Consider the following 14747-nt stretch of genomic DNA (forward strand, 5'->3'; position numbering starts at 1 on the left):
TCCGGGGACCGGGTGGAAGCTGCTCCAAAGTGATGAGAAGGGAAGTGCCTGTGCCACAGAGGTGTGGCGGGAGCCAAAGGCCGGCGCTGGAGTTTGTTCAGAACTCTGTTAAGCGCCTCAGCACCTCTTTATAAGTCACCTCCTGCCATTTCCCAAGTACTCAAGTCAGTTGTTGCAAACTTACAAGTGTATTTACTTACACAAATGTTTTTACAATGCTTAAAAATAAACCCTGAGAAATATATGCTAAACATTATCCTTCAACAGAAGCTGGTGCCTGCCCCCCTGCACCATGCACCATGGCTGGCGTTATCCTGACTGACACGGCCTTGCGCTGCTCTCCCCTGGGGTGGCATTTGACAGATGCAGAGTCTTGGTGGAGGAGAGGATCCAGTGAAGAGCAGCCCTGCAGTTTCTTCTGGCATCAGCCTAATCACCCAGTCCAGCCTCCTTTTTTCTGCTCGGAACAAAAACAAGGAAGGGTCAGACTTAGAAAAAAAAAAGTAGAAAGCAAGACGACCCCATCACTATGTCACTTAGTGAATAAGGGGCTCAGATACACAGGTTTTGAGATACATGGTCATAAATGGGATGGGTTTGGTTTTTCTGTTGCACAGACCTCCAAACCAGCTAAGCCTTTGTGTGAGCTACAGCATCTGCCATGGCAAGAAGGTGTTAGAGATGAAGTTCCAGCACAAACAGGGGACATCCAGCCTGCCTCTGCACAGGGCTACCCCATGGCCTGGCCATGCCGTGCAACTGCCACAAGTAGCAGAGCAGAGAAAGCCCCTTCTTTCACTTCTGGCTGCACGACCCAAAGAATAGAGGAGCTGAGCAGAGCACGATGAGTTGCACCACCCCGGTGTCCTAAGGAATCTGTACGAGCTGCCCCAGTCAGTGTAAGTAATCCCTCACTACTGCCAACACAACCTTCACCCCTCCTTGTCCATCAGGACCCTCAGAGCAGGCCGGGCTCTGGGTCCTGACATGCTCCATTCATCCCAGAGCAGCTCTTGAGGCAGGGCTCTCTGGTACCGGTGTAGGTCTGAGAACCCAACAACGCTCTTGGGAACCCTGCTGAAGAGGCAGCATAGCCAAGACACAAAGGAGCTCCTACACCTCAGTGGACTTGCTATGGATTTACACCCATCAGAGCAGCCACTGGCCTACATTATGTAAGGGGGGGGGGTCTGGCCCTCCCCTGCTCTCCGGGGGCAGAAGCCAGCTCCCCGCAGGGTATTTCTGGCCCCTCGTGTCACACCTGTAGGCGTTGGTGCTTATTGCAGGCACCGGAAACACACCAAATCCCCAACGACCTTCCCCAGCCCGGGACACGGCGCCCTGCGGAGAGGTGTGTGAGGAGCCCGGCTGCCACCACCAGAAATCACCCTCCGTGGAGGCAGCATGTGTCCTGATGTCATCTGAGCTCACCTTGTTACCCAGCCTGTCCCTTTAATGCCATTACTGAAGATCATTACATGAGCAGATCCCTTTGGGAAGGCAGCTGCCCACACACCCACCTTTGTGCCCCAGAAGACACCACCTCCAGCGGTGAACACAGCTGCTTCCGAATGTACTCCCTCGATCTAATGTCAGCCTAGAATTAAGGAGGAAAAGGAGTGAAAATGGATTGATCGGCCTGCTCAGGGCCTCCCTTTTGGCATCTCGGTATGCCCCCGCACACCCTATCGCAAATAGCTTTTGTACGACTGTGGTGCAAAGAGGAACCTGCATGTTTCTTTCCTTGTTTGGTTTCTGTGCCTTGCTGCAAGCTGCTTGGGAGAATGGAGACTTCAAACGAAGAAATAGAGTCCTGGACCAAAAGCCATACTGCAGTTATGGCCCATTTCAGAAGCAGAAATGACATCTGCTGAACCCTTGCTGTCTCTGCTCCTTTGCTCCTTACAGGAGTAAGGGGCTGGGTGAGACATCGGGCTCAGACAGTTCCTGCCAGCAGCTGTCTAAGGTCTGCTCCACCATGACCTACCCCAAGCACAGCAGCATGAACAGCCAAAACAGGACCCAGCCTGGGCAAATCAGCTGCTGCTGAGCACCATCAGCCTTCCCCAAGGGTCCCTCTGGGACCCAGAGGACAAACTAGCACAGGCTTCCAGCACACACGGCGGTGCAGTGAGCCTTCATGCTGTACCTGAACTGCAGCCCTCTCTGATGAACCCTGGCAGCAGAGCCAGACTGGAGGAGACCTGGGAGTCTGAGAGTGGTCCGGTGCTTTCACCCTTTGAACCGACCCAGATGACCCCTTCCACACGTAAGCACCTCCAAGTGCAATGCAGGGAAACATAATGAGCAGCAAAGCTCCTTCACAGGCCTTCCCCAGCAACAGCTCATCGCTGTCTGATGAGAGATGGAATAGACTTGTTAGAGACTTGAGGGCAGGATAAGCCTTCCTCCCCTCAAGAGGAGACATTCCTGAAAGTAAACCAGCTCTCCCACTGAACCCACAGAAGCTGCTCTGCCACCCTCACTCCATCAAGGGGTCACATGCCCTGAGCACTTGGGAGCACAGCAGTCCAGAAGGCGAGTTCCCAAGAGGACATGGGATGAAGAGAGAGAAGCTGGCATCACTCATTCGTGTACCCATCCCTTTCCTTCCTCTGTTCCAGCAGTTGTGTTGTGCAGCAACAGATGGAGAAGCTCACCACTCGTCTGCTGCATCTCCTGTTCCTAGGCAAAGCTTGGCTCATCCTGCCTGTGCACCCGAGGGGCTGGCACTGAGTGGGGCTTGTGCAGCTAAAGCAGGTAAAACACCCACTGCAAGCAAACAGAGACAAGACACAAGCACATCCCTGGCAGCAGCTGCAAGACAAGAGACTGACACACCTCTCACACTGTCCTGCTCAGAAGTCCAAGACAAAGCTGCCAACAGGAGCAGGTTACACACAGGCCATATACCCATGCTTTGGGCTCTGCTTTCCTGTACCAAAATCAAAAGGAGTAACGTTGAGACTCTACCAAAGTCCTGTTTACCGCCCTCCCTGTTGAAACTGAGCTTGGAGCCATCACCAATCCTCATCAAACCCATCCTCACACAAGTGTCCTCCTTCTAACACGCTCTCCTGTGACTCCCGAGCTCAGCAGCAGAACTAGACGGCTGTGTCTCAGCACTCTGTGCCTCGGCAGCAATGCAGGACAGCACGTGGGCAGAGTGGAGCAAGGACAGCACCAACAGAAATCCCAAGAGCTGTAAGAAAGTGCTGCTGGACATTTACAGGATGTTCTTGCTCCCAGAAGTGTTACCAGGGGACTCCAAGATGCTCACAAGCACGTGGATCCTGGGCTCTGGAGAACTTTGGGAACTGGCAGTTGATTTTTACATTCCCTTAAAGATTTTTGTCTTTTTTAGAAGCTTCCTTTCTCAAAACCACTGCTGCTCTGTGGCATTTAGAACTGCTGCTGTGCCCCTCCTCAAAGGCAGAGTGTCTCTCTCCACTTAAAAAGCAGTATGTGACCTTTCCCAGCTGGAAAAGCTTCACAGCACACGATGATCATGCTAATAAAGTGGGTTAATGCATCTCCAGTGGCTGTCCTTGAAGCATTTGCTACTCCCATCCCTGTGCTACTTCTGAGGAGTCTCTCCCCCCCCGCAAGAAGCTCCCCAGCGCCGCTCCGTCAGGCCTCTGGGGTGGTGGCTCTGTGGGCTCAGGGCTGGAAACACTCATCCACCACTGCTTAACCATCTGCAAGGCTGAGAATGAAACACAGTTACATAAGGGATGGTTTGTTTGGGAGATTTTTTTTTCCCTTCTCTCTATAATTGGACAGTTTCATAACTGAACTGACAAATAACTTTGATCACTCTTTAGGATAAGAGATTACGTGATGTATTTTATAACAGGGAAGGAGGTTGTTCAATAAAGCCCCTACTGGGAGACCAAGGTAGCAAGAGTCACAGCTACAAACCATTTTTCTAGGGAGGAAAACCCCAGCCACGTTGTGCTGGTCACATAAGCCAGTGCTTGATTAGGTGGCAAGTTGCTGGCCAGTCCTCACTCCTAACACAGTGCTGAGACACAGCTTAACCCAGCGATTAACCAGGAGGCTCATCAATAAGATGGATAACTGTCCAGAAATAATCCTCACAGGCTGTTTCTATTTTCAGAGGGGACTAGTGCTGGCGTTAGGGTCTGGAATTGTTGCTTTGCCTGTTTTGTGAGGGGTGGTGGTGATCCCTGTGCACACAGCAAGCTGGGAGGGTACATCTGAAGAGAGTTGTCAGGGTATCAGTTACTGTTTTCCCTGCTGGGCAGCAGAAGCCCTTCACATGGAGGAGACGGATGACGGCTCATTCCTTGGTTCTCCTAAGGGCATGTGTTAATATTTCACGTGAAGTGCCCTTCCCTCAGCCCCGGGCAGGCTCCTGCCCTCCCTGGTGGGCTGCAGCAACCGGGCTGTCCCACCAGCCCCATCCTGAGCCCGCAGGGGCAAGGTGCCAACTGGAGCTAAAAGGATCATCAAGTGAGCTGGAGGCTGGTGTGCAGCCAGCCAGGAACCCGGAGCAGGCAGAGCCAGAGCCAGTCCCGGAGCAATCCTCTCAGCTGGAGAGCGGTAAAAGCTGCTGTTTCCCTGCTGTGTGTAGTGACCCTGGCTCTGAGCAGGCCGGGAGCGTGGGCAAGCACTGGGGAGGAAGAAGCAGGCAAGGGCAGTTGCTCTCGGGAGGACTCTGTATTTTTCCAGTGCCACTGGAGTGCTTTGCTTGTTGTTCTGGGATGACAGCTCCTGCCTACCTCAATGCCTGTCTGGGTGTCTCCACATGACCAACTCTCTGCAGAAGAACCTCAACATCTCACAAGAGATCACCCCCCATGCAAGCAAAATTCTCCCAGACTGGCCTGGCACTTCCACATGGAATAAGGACTAAGTGAGAGGTAAATACTGACTGTAGGTGATAATGAACTTCCCTCTGCTTTCTCGGAAAGATCACTTCTCTCACCTTTGGCAGCACGGCCACAGTGCTGAATGCAAATCAAACAGCTGCTGATCACTGCCTGGAGACTGTTGCATGCCCAAGCAGCACAATACACCCTGTACAGACTGGCCAGCCATACCTCTAGGAAAGCAGAAGGTTTGAGTTCCCACAACAGCTTCCAGCACTACACGTGCTGCAGCACACAAGCCATAAGCACAGCCTCAAGAAGGTATGGGCAGCACAGCTCTCCTAAGAACATACTTGCAGGGCGACCAGAACTTACAAACTAAGAGCTGATGATCCACAAGTCTTCCACGACACTGGGAAAGCTGTAAGCACATCACCCTCAGGTCTGCAAGCTTCTGCTGGGGACACACCACAGCAAAAGGCCAAGGCAGGATTCCCCACAGCCATACACTTCTTAAATCCGGCTTGAGGTGCTCCAGAGCTGAGGCTTCCAGCACTACCCTGTGCCAAGATCTGTGACAGTCACCACAGAGGAACCCCAACAGTGAGAAGTCCCATTTTAAGTGCCCTTGTCTCCTGCCATCCCTCTACCTCTACAGTAAACACACTCCCTTCTGGATTTTTAATCTCTCTGTAAAGAAAGTGACAATTCATTCCATCACTCCAAATCAAGGTTGCAGCTAGAGGACTGTGAGAGTCTCAGAACACAGACAAATCCTGGAGATAGCTGGAAATGAAATGAGGGTGATGAAAAGCTCCAAGACACCTTTTTGTTTCCAAAGGGAATGCCTTTCCCCTTCCCTGGGAGCACACTGCTCTGCAGAGCTGGCTCAGAGCTGGCTCAGAGCTCTGCAGAGGCATCTGTCCCTTGCTGGAGGAGATTACATAAGAAAATCTCTCAGCCTACTCCCGTCTGGCAGGTAGTGGTTTATGAGATTAGAAACCCCCGTTCTGGTATGGACACTTCAAGGTTTGTTTTGCTCTGAGGTGTTAAGATTTTTGTCTGGTTTATAACTACAGACTCAAGACTCTGTTTTCAGAAAACATGTTCTGCAGCACCACCGAGAAGCTCCTGTGTGCAGAGACTGTGAAACAGCCTCAGCAGCATCACCTTAGCACGGCTCTGAGGAGCTGCAGAGCAAAGGTGGCCACACACCTGACACGTGTGGTGCTGCAGCCACGTGAACTGTGTGTTCCAGGGCAACAGCACCACCACAGACATCCCAACGGGCCCTGCTCCCTGGGCAGCCCTGCTCTGGCCTGCCTGAGCCACGAACAGCGGGCTGACCCTGCAAGAGGGGAAGCACTCGCCAGGCTGGAAGCCCCAGAGGCTTGACACTTCCTCGGATCCTCTCCTCAAACCCTGCTGGGATTTAATTAGTCTGAAGCTGAGCCTCGGTGGTAGCTGCGGCTCACTGAGAGTGAGCCAGTGCTGTCACCTACAGGCTGGCTGCTGCCCCAGAGCCTGCAGCTCCTTGTGGAGTGCAGTAGCAGGGAAAAGCCCAGAGGAGCAGCACTGCAGTCTGTGTTAGGCTCAGAGTGCCCAGGAAAACTGCATTTCCAGCTGCTGTGTATTAACACCAGCATCACAGAAATTGCCTGCAGAGAGGAACCGAGAAATCAGCCAGGCTGGGTCTGCAGGAAGGGCTGGGGGTGCTTCTGGGCACTGCGACACCACAGCAGGCTGGGAGAACAGGCCAGCGCGGAGGGTGCCAGCTGCAGAGCTGGCAGTTCCACATGAGCGGCAAACTGAGGCTCTGAACCAGCACCACAGCCTTGGCACCCCCAGCCCCTCCACTGCCTGCTCCGCTGCTCCAGGCTGCTCCTCAGCTCCCTGCTCCCGTACCTGGCGGATGGGCTCCGGGATGCGGTACCGGCAGCAGGAGTGGACCAGGCGCACGGCTGTCCCCAGGCACACCCTGTGCCCCACCGAGATGTAAAGCGGCTTAGAGCTGTTGGTGCAGCTACGCAGGACCTGTGCATCCAGAAACAAGAAAGATCAAATACTTAAGCAGCTTATTTTAACAGATAACAGAGTGGCAGATGAATTATAAGCCAGCTGCCAAATACAGAGCCACCATCCCATCTTCTGAAGGCAGCTCCCAGCTTTCTTGAACCTCTTCTGCTTCCCAGGATCTCCTCATAGGGACTGTTTGCCCTTTTGGACCCCTGTGGCCCTATCCCAGATGCCTCACACTGCTCTGGGAAGCAGAGCTGCTAATGCAGACTGTGCTGAAATACCATCGGACACAGGAAGCTTCTTACGTGCGCCTGTTTCCTGCACAGTGCTCCTCTGAGGCAGATGCTCCTATATTGCACCCTGGTGAGGTGCTGCAGAGCTGGCACCTCTCCTTGACTCCAGTTCATGGATGGGGGTGCTGGAACATGGCACCTCAGATGCCACAGCCATGGATGTGACTACATCCAACACCTCAACTATCAACTCTGCAAGCATCTGAGCTCGCAGAGAGGGGGACACAGTGTTGGAAGTCACCTGTTCACACTGAGACAGCCCCACTGTAGAGACAAGACCTTCCAGTGCTCCCAGCTGCACAAAGCTGGAAGACTTGATGGCCAAGCAAATAGGAAATTCCCCACTGCTTACCATGCCCAGGAGTCTTCCTGAAGCGCCTGTCAGTGGGAATGTATCTCCTCCCCTCTGCAGGGAACGGATCTAGGGATAAACACACGCAGGCTCAGCTGGTCAGGAAGTGCTTGTGTGCTGCTGTCCCAATTCTCTCAGGATATTAAGGAGTGGAAATAAATTCCCAGCCTGGCCTCACCTGCTCTCTGTGCAGCTCATCCCTGACCAAGCCATCCACCTGCAGGAGGTTCTTGGCCACTCCAATGCATGGTAGATCCGTCAGGACTCCGAGGTGACAGGCCACACCAAACCCTGCCAACAACAAGTCACTGTAACCGCAGGATGCCAGAGAACTGGAATTCAAGCAGCAGCACGGGGACCCTGCAGAGCAGGGCTCTCCAGTGAAGTCCTACCTCTGGGATGGAGCAGGCCATTCCCATCTACAAGAAGCACCTGAAAAAGCCAAAAAAGAAATTCGTTTCCTGTGCACTGAGCACCGCTCCAACAAGCAAACTGGTGCCGTCAGGAAGGAGAAGGCTCTCTCAGTTCTTTTACTTCTCTCTGTAAGAGTCTTCCTGTGGCGCTGGGTACACCTGACTCTAAATGATGGGCAGCATGAGCTCACTAGAGCTGCACATAGAATGGGACTCCCATTGCAAAGGAGGCCTGGCTGTTCCTGGCTTAGCACCCCTGCTCCCTATGGAAAGGGCAGCAGATGCTTCAATATGACTCTGACATCACACTTTCCGCCCTGCCAGTAGAAAACAGCCGGACAGCGTGGTCGCAAGAGGGATGAACACCTTTCAGCAGTACTCTGTGCCCCCAGGACATCTCAACTCGGGACAGAGAAACGTGCCACACCTGAGGCTTGAGCTTGGGCTCCTCCTGCTGAAGTCTCTGAACAGCTTCCACCAGGAAAGGGACCTCCCGGAAGGCCAAGAATCCTGCCACGTATGGGGCACTCACAGCCACCATCCGGCAATCCTCATACAGCACCTGAGAGCAGAGACAGTGACCACCAGGACCTTGCTGGTCTGTTCCTGACTGCTTCAGAGGCATCTCCTCTGGTTTACATCCCTTAGACCCATCTTTTTAAAATACTCTGCTTCTGACTCTCTCCCACAAAGCTGAGGCCATTGGGTCGCATCAGTCTGTTGGTGACAGAAGAGGGCTGGACGTCACCATACCCTGCTTGAGAGCAAAGTCCTTGGGAAAAGAGTAGGGCAGCTATTCAAACTGATGGCGGGGGGACCTCAACGTTCACCCACTCAGAGCATCATCAGAGGGTGTCTGGCTCCATGCAGGGACAGGCCCAAAGAATCCCTATCAGCCCAGACAAAACCCACAGCTGTGCAGGGCAAGGCAAGAAGCAAGGCAGGATTTGAAATTCAGTTCATAAATATCCTGGTGGCCAGTATCCAACTTTATTTCTCTGCTTGTTATAGGTTTTAAAGATAATTTTTCTATCATATTGCAAGCTGGGAAAGAAATCAAAAATTTTTATTAATTCAAGTAAAATGACTGTGGGGTGTGGGAGTCATGGTGCTTTTGAAAGGCTTTTATATGTTACATCCCATATTATTAGCTGATTTCCAGCAAGAACTGAAAACCAAAACAGTTTGCAACAACCAAACAGCACTTGCCCTTTGAGTGCTACAAGGGCTTTAATTCCCTCTCTTGGTCAGCACTGAATAACAACGGTTCTTTTCGTCTCCTTCTGGGTAGTGGCTGAGACCGATTCTTTCCAACATACACCTAAACCAGTTGAAGTCTTCTGTGCCTGACCATAGACTACATCTCATCATGTTAGCAAATCAAACAATATCTCACCTGAATGCATAATAAAGCTCTCTCCACACCTTGTAAGTTCCCAGTAACGCCACAAACTTCTTGCAGTTTGGAGCAGTTCACATCCCACCTTCCTAAACTTTCCCTAGAAGCACAGACTGGTTTGCTTGGAAGGGACCTTCAGGACATAACGGCCTTTGTGTAAGTTTTCTATAAGCCCCCTCGTGTTGTCCCACACCCGGACACAAGCCTTAGGAGTGAGGTTGCTCACTCGCCGTTACCTCAAGAGCCGGGTAGCTGAGCACGACCAGGGAAGCGCAGGCGCTGGTGTCATCTCCTTTGATGTAAGACAAGTCCACGCCTCCCACCCTCTCCAGCCCTGTAAAACTGGAATCCTTCTGCCACTGCTCCGTGTCCTCCTCAACCATGCTGGCTCTCAACCGGGCCTGCTCCCTGGGAACCACCACACAGCCGCGCTGAAGGGGTGGGCTCCAGGCTCCGCTCCAGCCGAATCCAGAGCGCCGGGATCAGGCTGTGCCCCGGGACCGGCAGGCACAGGAGGAGCGCACAGGCCCCAGCTATGGGGCAGAGCTCCAGGGGCCCCATTGCCTGTGGGGACACGGGACGCCCTCTGCTTTCTCCTCAAGGGGGGAGCCAGGGGATGTGACTCCCCCGTGGGTGAGCGGGGCAGGGGGTGTAGGGGTCCTGGGCCTGGCTCGGGAAGGAGACCCCAGCCCGGTACCGAGGGCAGAGGACGGGGACCCCGCCGGGCCCGCACGGTTGCCATGGCCACCACCGCCGCCCCCCCCCCCCCCCCCCCCCCCCCCCGCGCATGCGCAGGCCGCGCCGTTGCCATTACCGTTCCCAGCGGCGGAGCGCGGCGGCCGGCGGCGGCGCCGTCATGGCGCACACCGGAAACCCGCGTCACCACCCCCCCCCCCCCCCCCCCCGGGCGGAGCGCGGCGCGGCCCGGCCCGGCGCGGCGCGACCGGAGGAGCGGGAGGAGCCGCGGGAGCGAGAAGGAGCTTTATTGGGAAAGAGCTCCGGGGCGGGGGGGGCCGGCCCCGGGGAGCAGCCGGCGCAGCCCGGGCCGGAGTTAAGGCAGCGAAGGAGCAGGGTCGGTCCGTGGTTCCGCTTGGTCCCTCTGCGGAGGGCGCAGCTCCATGAGAGCGAGGGGAGAGGAGAAAGGAGAGTGCAAACCCCATCCCCAGCACAGGGAATGATGCTCTGTAAAAATCCTTCATCTTCATCAGGTTGTTTTGGTGATGCCTTCAAGAGGCGCCAGGTTCCTGATGCACAAACACTGATCTCTCTGCACCAGCCCCGTGGTACTGAAGTTAGTAAAGAATCCAAACCCAGAGAACGCAGCCACGGAGGCTGTGGAATGTCACCAACACGGGGTGTTGTGGCAGTAAAGCTCCCTGTGGAGGAGGCAGGTCGGTGCTGCTGGTCCTAGCTCTCCCTGCGCTCCCTTTTGAAGAGAGCAGCCGCTTTCCATGTAGCAGTAGCGTGAGAGAGACAAATCTCATCCGGGAACAGCTCTTGGAGCTCTGTAGCTAACTCAGACTCTTTTGCATCAAGATAAGGCAGGAGCGTTTCCTTCAGGCTGGAAAACAGAGCAGAAGTAGCGTTAATAGATGATGCACAGCAAACTACAAGTGCCACATGGCAGTGGTGCACTCCCACCACACAAAATACTAAGTTTACAGAGTTTTAATACATGTATTTTGTAATGAGGAGGATCTAACAGCCAGTCAGAGAGGCCAGCAATGGGAGGCTGCAGGTCAGAACGGAGCTGTGTGTGCTCATCCAAGTGACTGCAGAAGGGCTTGTGTTTGATGCTCATGAACAGCATCTCCTGGTGTATTCCAGCAGCGCTCCCAGAACAGCTCGTGTAAAATAAGGAAGAGTTATGCATGCCAGAAACAGGCAGCATCTCCTAGAACCAGCTGTATGTGCTTAATTTTGGTGTCTGGCACGGCAGTCATTTGCCAAGGGAACCATTTCCATCACGTGCATTTTCAGAGCCAGAAAAGCCTAAGTTAACAACTGTGGTGGATTCGGGCTACACAACTCTTACCCCCACTGGGGTCTGAATTCATCCACAGCTTGGACACATCTCAGCTTCAAGACGATCATTTCATGGAGCTCCTGCAGGAAGGTTTCCAGCCTTGAGTTTACAAGGAAGGTGGTGAGGAGCTTGGCGGTCTCTGGGCTGAGCTCAGCTTTGTACGCAGCACTGACATCCACAAAAGGGTCCTAAAAATGCAATGAGGGAAAGCAAACCAAACACACACATTTGAGCAACTTCAGTTGGAGAAGAGGAAAGAGCTGATGAGACACTGAAGTTATGAGGGTACCTTACCCTTTTGAGGCGCAGAAGCTGCTCAGATTTGCGGGTAGAGAGAAGCTGCCACAGGGCTATGTTGTGCTTTAGGTGGCATCGTCTAAGGGCCTGAAAGAAAAACACATCTATGGAGCGACCCTTGATGTAAAGCATGTATTTAGGAGCCTGGCCACATCCTGCCCTGCCCCTGCAGGTCAAAGCTGCAGAGGAGCACAAGGCAGAGGGAGGGAGTTCTCTGAGCCCTTTTCACCCAGGTCTGCAATAGGCTTCTCTCCCTCTTCCCCATTTTGCCTTCAATAATCCATCTTTTTGGTATCATGAAAGGGAGTGGGAAAGTGTTTTGGGTCTGTCACACGTACTTGTCATAACATGGTGCCTTTGGCCCTTATCAGCCAAGGGCCTCTTCACACATCATTAGCAGATAAAACCTTCCCCTGTCACCACTTCCTAGAGGTAAAGGGATATTTTCAATCCTGCTCAGCAGCAGCAAACCAGTGTCACTGAAAGCTGGCTCATAATTGAAAGTTCTCCCTTTTCTCAGTTGTAGCATTGCACCTAATTATGCTGACACTCTACTGAGAATCCTCCTTCCTGGTGCTGACAGAAGAGCTTGGATTTGCAGAGAAGGGTTTGACCTTTTGCACATCCTGCACCTGACCCTTCTGTAGGGTTTTGCAAGAACCTGCCGAGCACCACAAACTATTAGATGCTCCCACTGGTTGCAGGGGAAGTGAAAATTGTTTCCTCCCTGCTGTTGAATACAGTGGGGAGGGAACTCTATCACCTTTTCAAGCTGAACTTGTGCTGGGCTTGGAGATCAGACTGGCTGGATTTAGTATAAACCAGTGCAGATTTTATCCTGTAAGAATAAGAGTTTTGCTCTCAGGACCTACCTGCAGTACATGAGGGTTTATCTGATCACCCATGTGCAGAACTTTCTCGATGTAGTCAGTCAGAAGCATTTCTGCATTCTCTCCAGCCATGGCCAGGAACCCCAGGGTAATTTCAGTGACAGACAGAGCATCACAGACATCACTGTAAGACTGTAGTTCCCCACTGATCATGTTCATCACAGAAGTGGGGAGAGGACTCTGGAAAACATAAAGTCAAAGCAGTTGCCAGCATTAGTCTGGAGCCATTCCTTACTGCTGCTCAAGTTGCTAAAGCCATGGAAGATGGCAGAGCCCCTGATTTAGGAAACTGATAGAGCTTAAGTGTATCCCTTTCCTTTGTAAATCCTGACTGACAGAGGGCAGCCAGACTGCAGTATTCAAGGCATGCTCAGAGATTATTAGACAAGCCTTCAGATGAACACGGCAAGTGACAGAGGACAAACCTAACATTTCTTGGGACATGAGGGATCATGTGCTTGCCCCATTTCCTCCGGTGCAGAAACCCACCTGATCCACCTTGTTCCTGACATCATTAAAGAGCTGTTCATAATTCCGATCACGTCTGTACACGAGGGTGGGTATTCCCTGCCAGGAGAGAAACCCACAGCTGTAAAACTTTGCTTGCCCTGCTACAGTGCATGCCTGGCTGCAGCAAACACTGCAGGGCTCCAACATCAGCCAAGAAGTTGCCTGCAGAAAGCATAGCTAAGCTGCCTTGTCCTACCGTTAGGGTGATGAGTGGTTTCCCCTGCAGGAACTTGCTGATGACTTGCTGCTGGATCTTCTCCAAATCAAAGTCCTGCAACGTCTCCCCTCCCTTCTCCATGCTGTACTGGCAGTTGGAGAGGATCAGAGGAATCAGGTCTTTCCCAACCTCATAACTGATCAAGTGCAGGTCAGCCACTTCTGATGGACTGATCAAGTACCTGCAGAAGAGAAAACAGTCTCCATTTAGAGCAAGAAGCCTTTATGAAGCAGGAAAAGCTGACTGTCCTGTAGCAGAGCCCCCCAAAAATGCCTAGCTGGAATAGCAACATACCTGTCATCTTCCTTGATGTGCTTGTTCACTGAGTGGATGAAGTCATTGTGCAGACTAATGAGGTAACTGGCTAAGGCTGTGGAGCAGAGGCCCAGCCCCTGTCGACGTGGCAGAAGGACCTCAAGCTTGCTGTCCAGGGTCAGGTCAGCATCACAGTAGCCTTTAGGAAGCTTAATTTCTCCTGAAATAAAAGACAGAGAAGACTGCTTGAGGTGGCCCAGAGCCAGCCCACGATGAACAAGCCTCTCCTGAGCTAACCCACATCAGGAGAAAGTACAGAACTTGAGCAGAGCAGCGCTCTTTCCATTACACATAAGCACTAAAGGGAACAAGTTCAGGTGAGACTTTTACAGGAGGGAAACAAATTCTTCCTTCTGCACCCAGATCTTCTCAAGCCTTTAATGGCCAGGGTCAGTTTTGAGGATATGTCTCAGCATCATTGATGGAAGGAACTTGAACTGTTGAAGAGTAGAGGAGCAGTGTTGAACAGCTGGGAAGCCCTTGCTCCCATCACCCTCAAAACAGTGCTGGGAAAGAAGGGGACTCACCATTGGTGTCCAGTGAGCTTCTCAGCTTGTTCCAGACAGACAGAAACACATTCACTCTCCTCTGTAACAGGTCCCTCATCACATCTGAGGAGTAACAGAAAGACATACTTGAGTACAATTGAAGGAGTTGCCAAAAAACGTCTCTACGCTGCTCATGAATGGAAGGACATCACTTCCACCTTTAGGCAGGCCCTACTCTAGGGCAGAGATTAAAGACTTAAATAAATCCACTGCTGCATTGAGGGATTTATCTTGCCTATCTCTGAGCAGAGTCCCCTCTATCCCTTGTGAACAATCTTCCTGTGCTTAATTGTCTTTAAAGTCACCTGATGACTTTTCCAAGTTTAACTCCAGGGTTAAGGTCTCCAATTCATTTGAAGGAAAATGACAGCTTAAGATTGCAAGCTCAAGAGAACTTTTCACCTTCGTTTTCAACTGGACTATCCAGTGCTTTTTGTTTCCCCAATTACAGTTTTGGCAGAGTCTTCTCACCTGAGAGGGGTTCGTTGAGGAAGTCTCTGATGGAGCCGTGTTTGACATCAGCAGTGTTCTGAAATCGCCTCACCAAGTCTCTCTGCAGAGCCAGAATCTCTGGCAAGAACTTAACCAGCCTCAGTTCTGTTTCCTGGAAGAGGAAAGGGGGCCTGTGAGCAA

The 14747-nt window shown here is 52.5% G+C and overlaps 2 protein-coding genes across 9 annotated transcripts in view; both read right to left on the minus strand.

The window, feature by feature from the left end:
* Nucleotides 1-168: 168 nt before the first annotated feature.
* ENDOV (endonuclease V) lies at nt 169-10185 on the minus strand. 3 transcript variants are annotated; one of them, XM_030506004.1, is made up of 9 exons: nt 10126-10185; nt 9548-9719; nt 8340-8474; nt 7892-7931; nt 7678-7790; nt 7500-7568; nt 6741-6869; nt 1521-1597; nt 169-457 (listed from the first exon to the last, which is right to left on the minus strand). In XM_030506004.1, the coding sequence occupies exons 1-9, from the start codon at nt 10167-10169 to the stop codon at nt 430-432; spliced, it is 807 nt and encodes a 268-aa protein (XP_030361864.1). In that variant the 5' UTR covers nt 10170-10185; the 3' UTR covers nt 169-429. The 3 variants fall into 3 exon arrangements, with proteins under 3 accessions (XP_030361864.1, XP_030361863.1, XP_030361865.1); XM_030506003.1 differs by having other exon boundaries at nt 169-460; XM_030506005.1 differs by lacking the exon at nt 6741-6869 and having other exon boundaries at nt 169-460.
* A 92-nt stretch (nt 10186-10277) lies between these two features.
* RNF213 (ring finger protein 213) overlaps nt 10278-14747 on the minus strand; it is a 50023-nt gene continuing 45553 nt past the window's right edge. For all 6 annotated transcript variants that reach the window (XM_030505940.1, XM_030505937.1, XM_030505936.1 and 3 more), the window contains 9 exons: nt 14586-14718; nt 14094-14177; nt 13546-13726; nt 13231-13432; nt 13014-13091; nt 12507-12704; nt 11632-11721; nt 11347-11525; nt 10278-10872 (listed from right to left, as the gene is read on the minus strand). In XM_030505940.1, the coding sequence (XP_030361800.1) occupies nt 10719-10872; nt 11347-11525; nt 11632-11721; nt 12507-12704; nt 13014-13091; nt 13231-13432; nt 13546-13726; nt 14094-14177; nt 14586-14718 (1299 nt within the window). In that variant the 3' untranslated portion in view covers nt 10278-10718. The remainder of the gene's footprint in view (nt 10873-11346; nt 11526-11631; nt 11722-12506; nt 12705-13013; nt 13092-13230; nt 13433-13545; nt 13727-14093; nt 14178-14585; nt 14719-14747) is intronic.

The sequence above is a fragment of the Strigops habroptila genome, chromosome 14, assembly GCF_004027225.2.
Source record: "Strigops habroptila isolate Jane chromosome 14, bStrHab1.2.pri, whole genome shotgun sequence".
NCBI classification, from domain to species: domain Eukaryota; kingdom Metazoa; phylum Chordata; class Aves; order Psittaciformes; family Psittacidae; genus Strigops; species Strigops habroptila.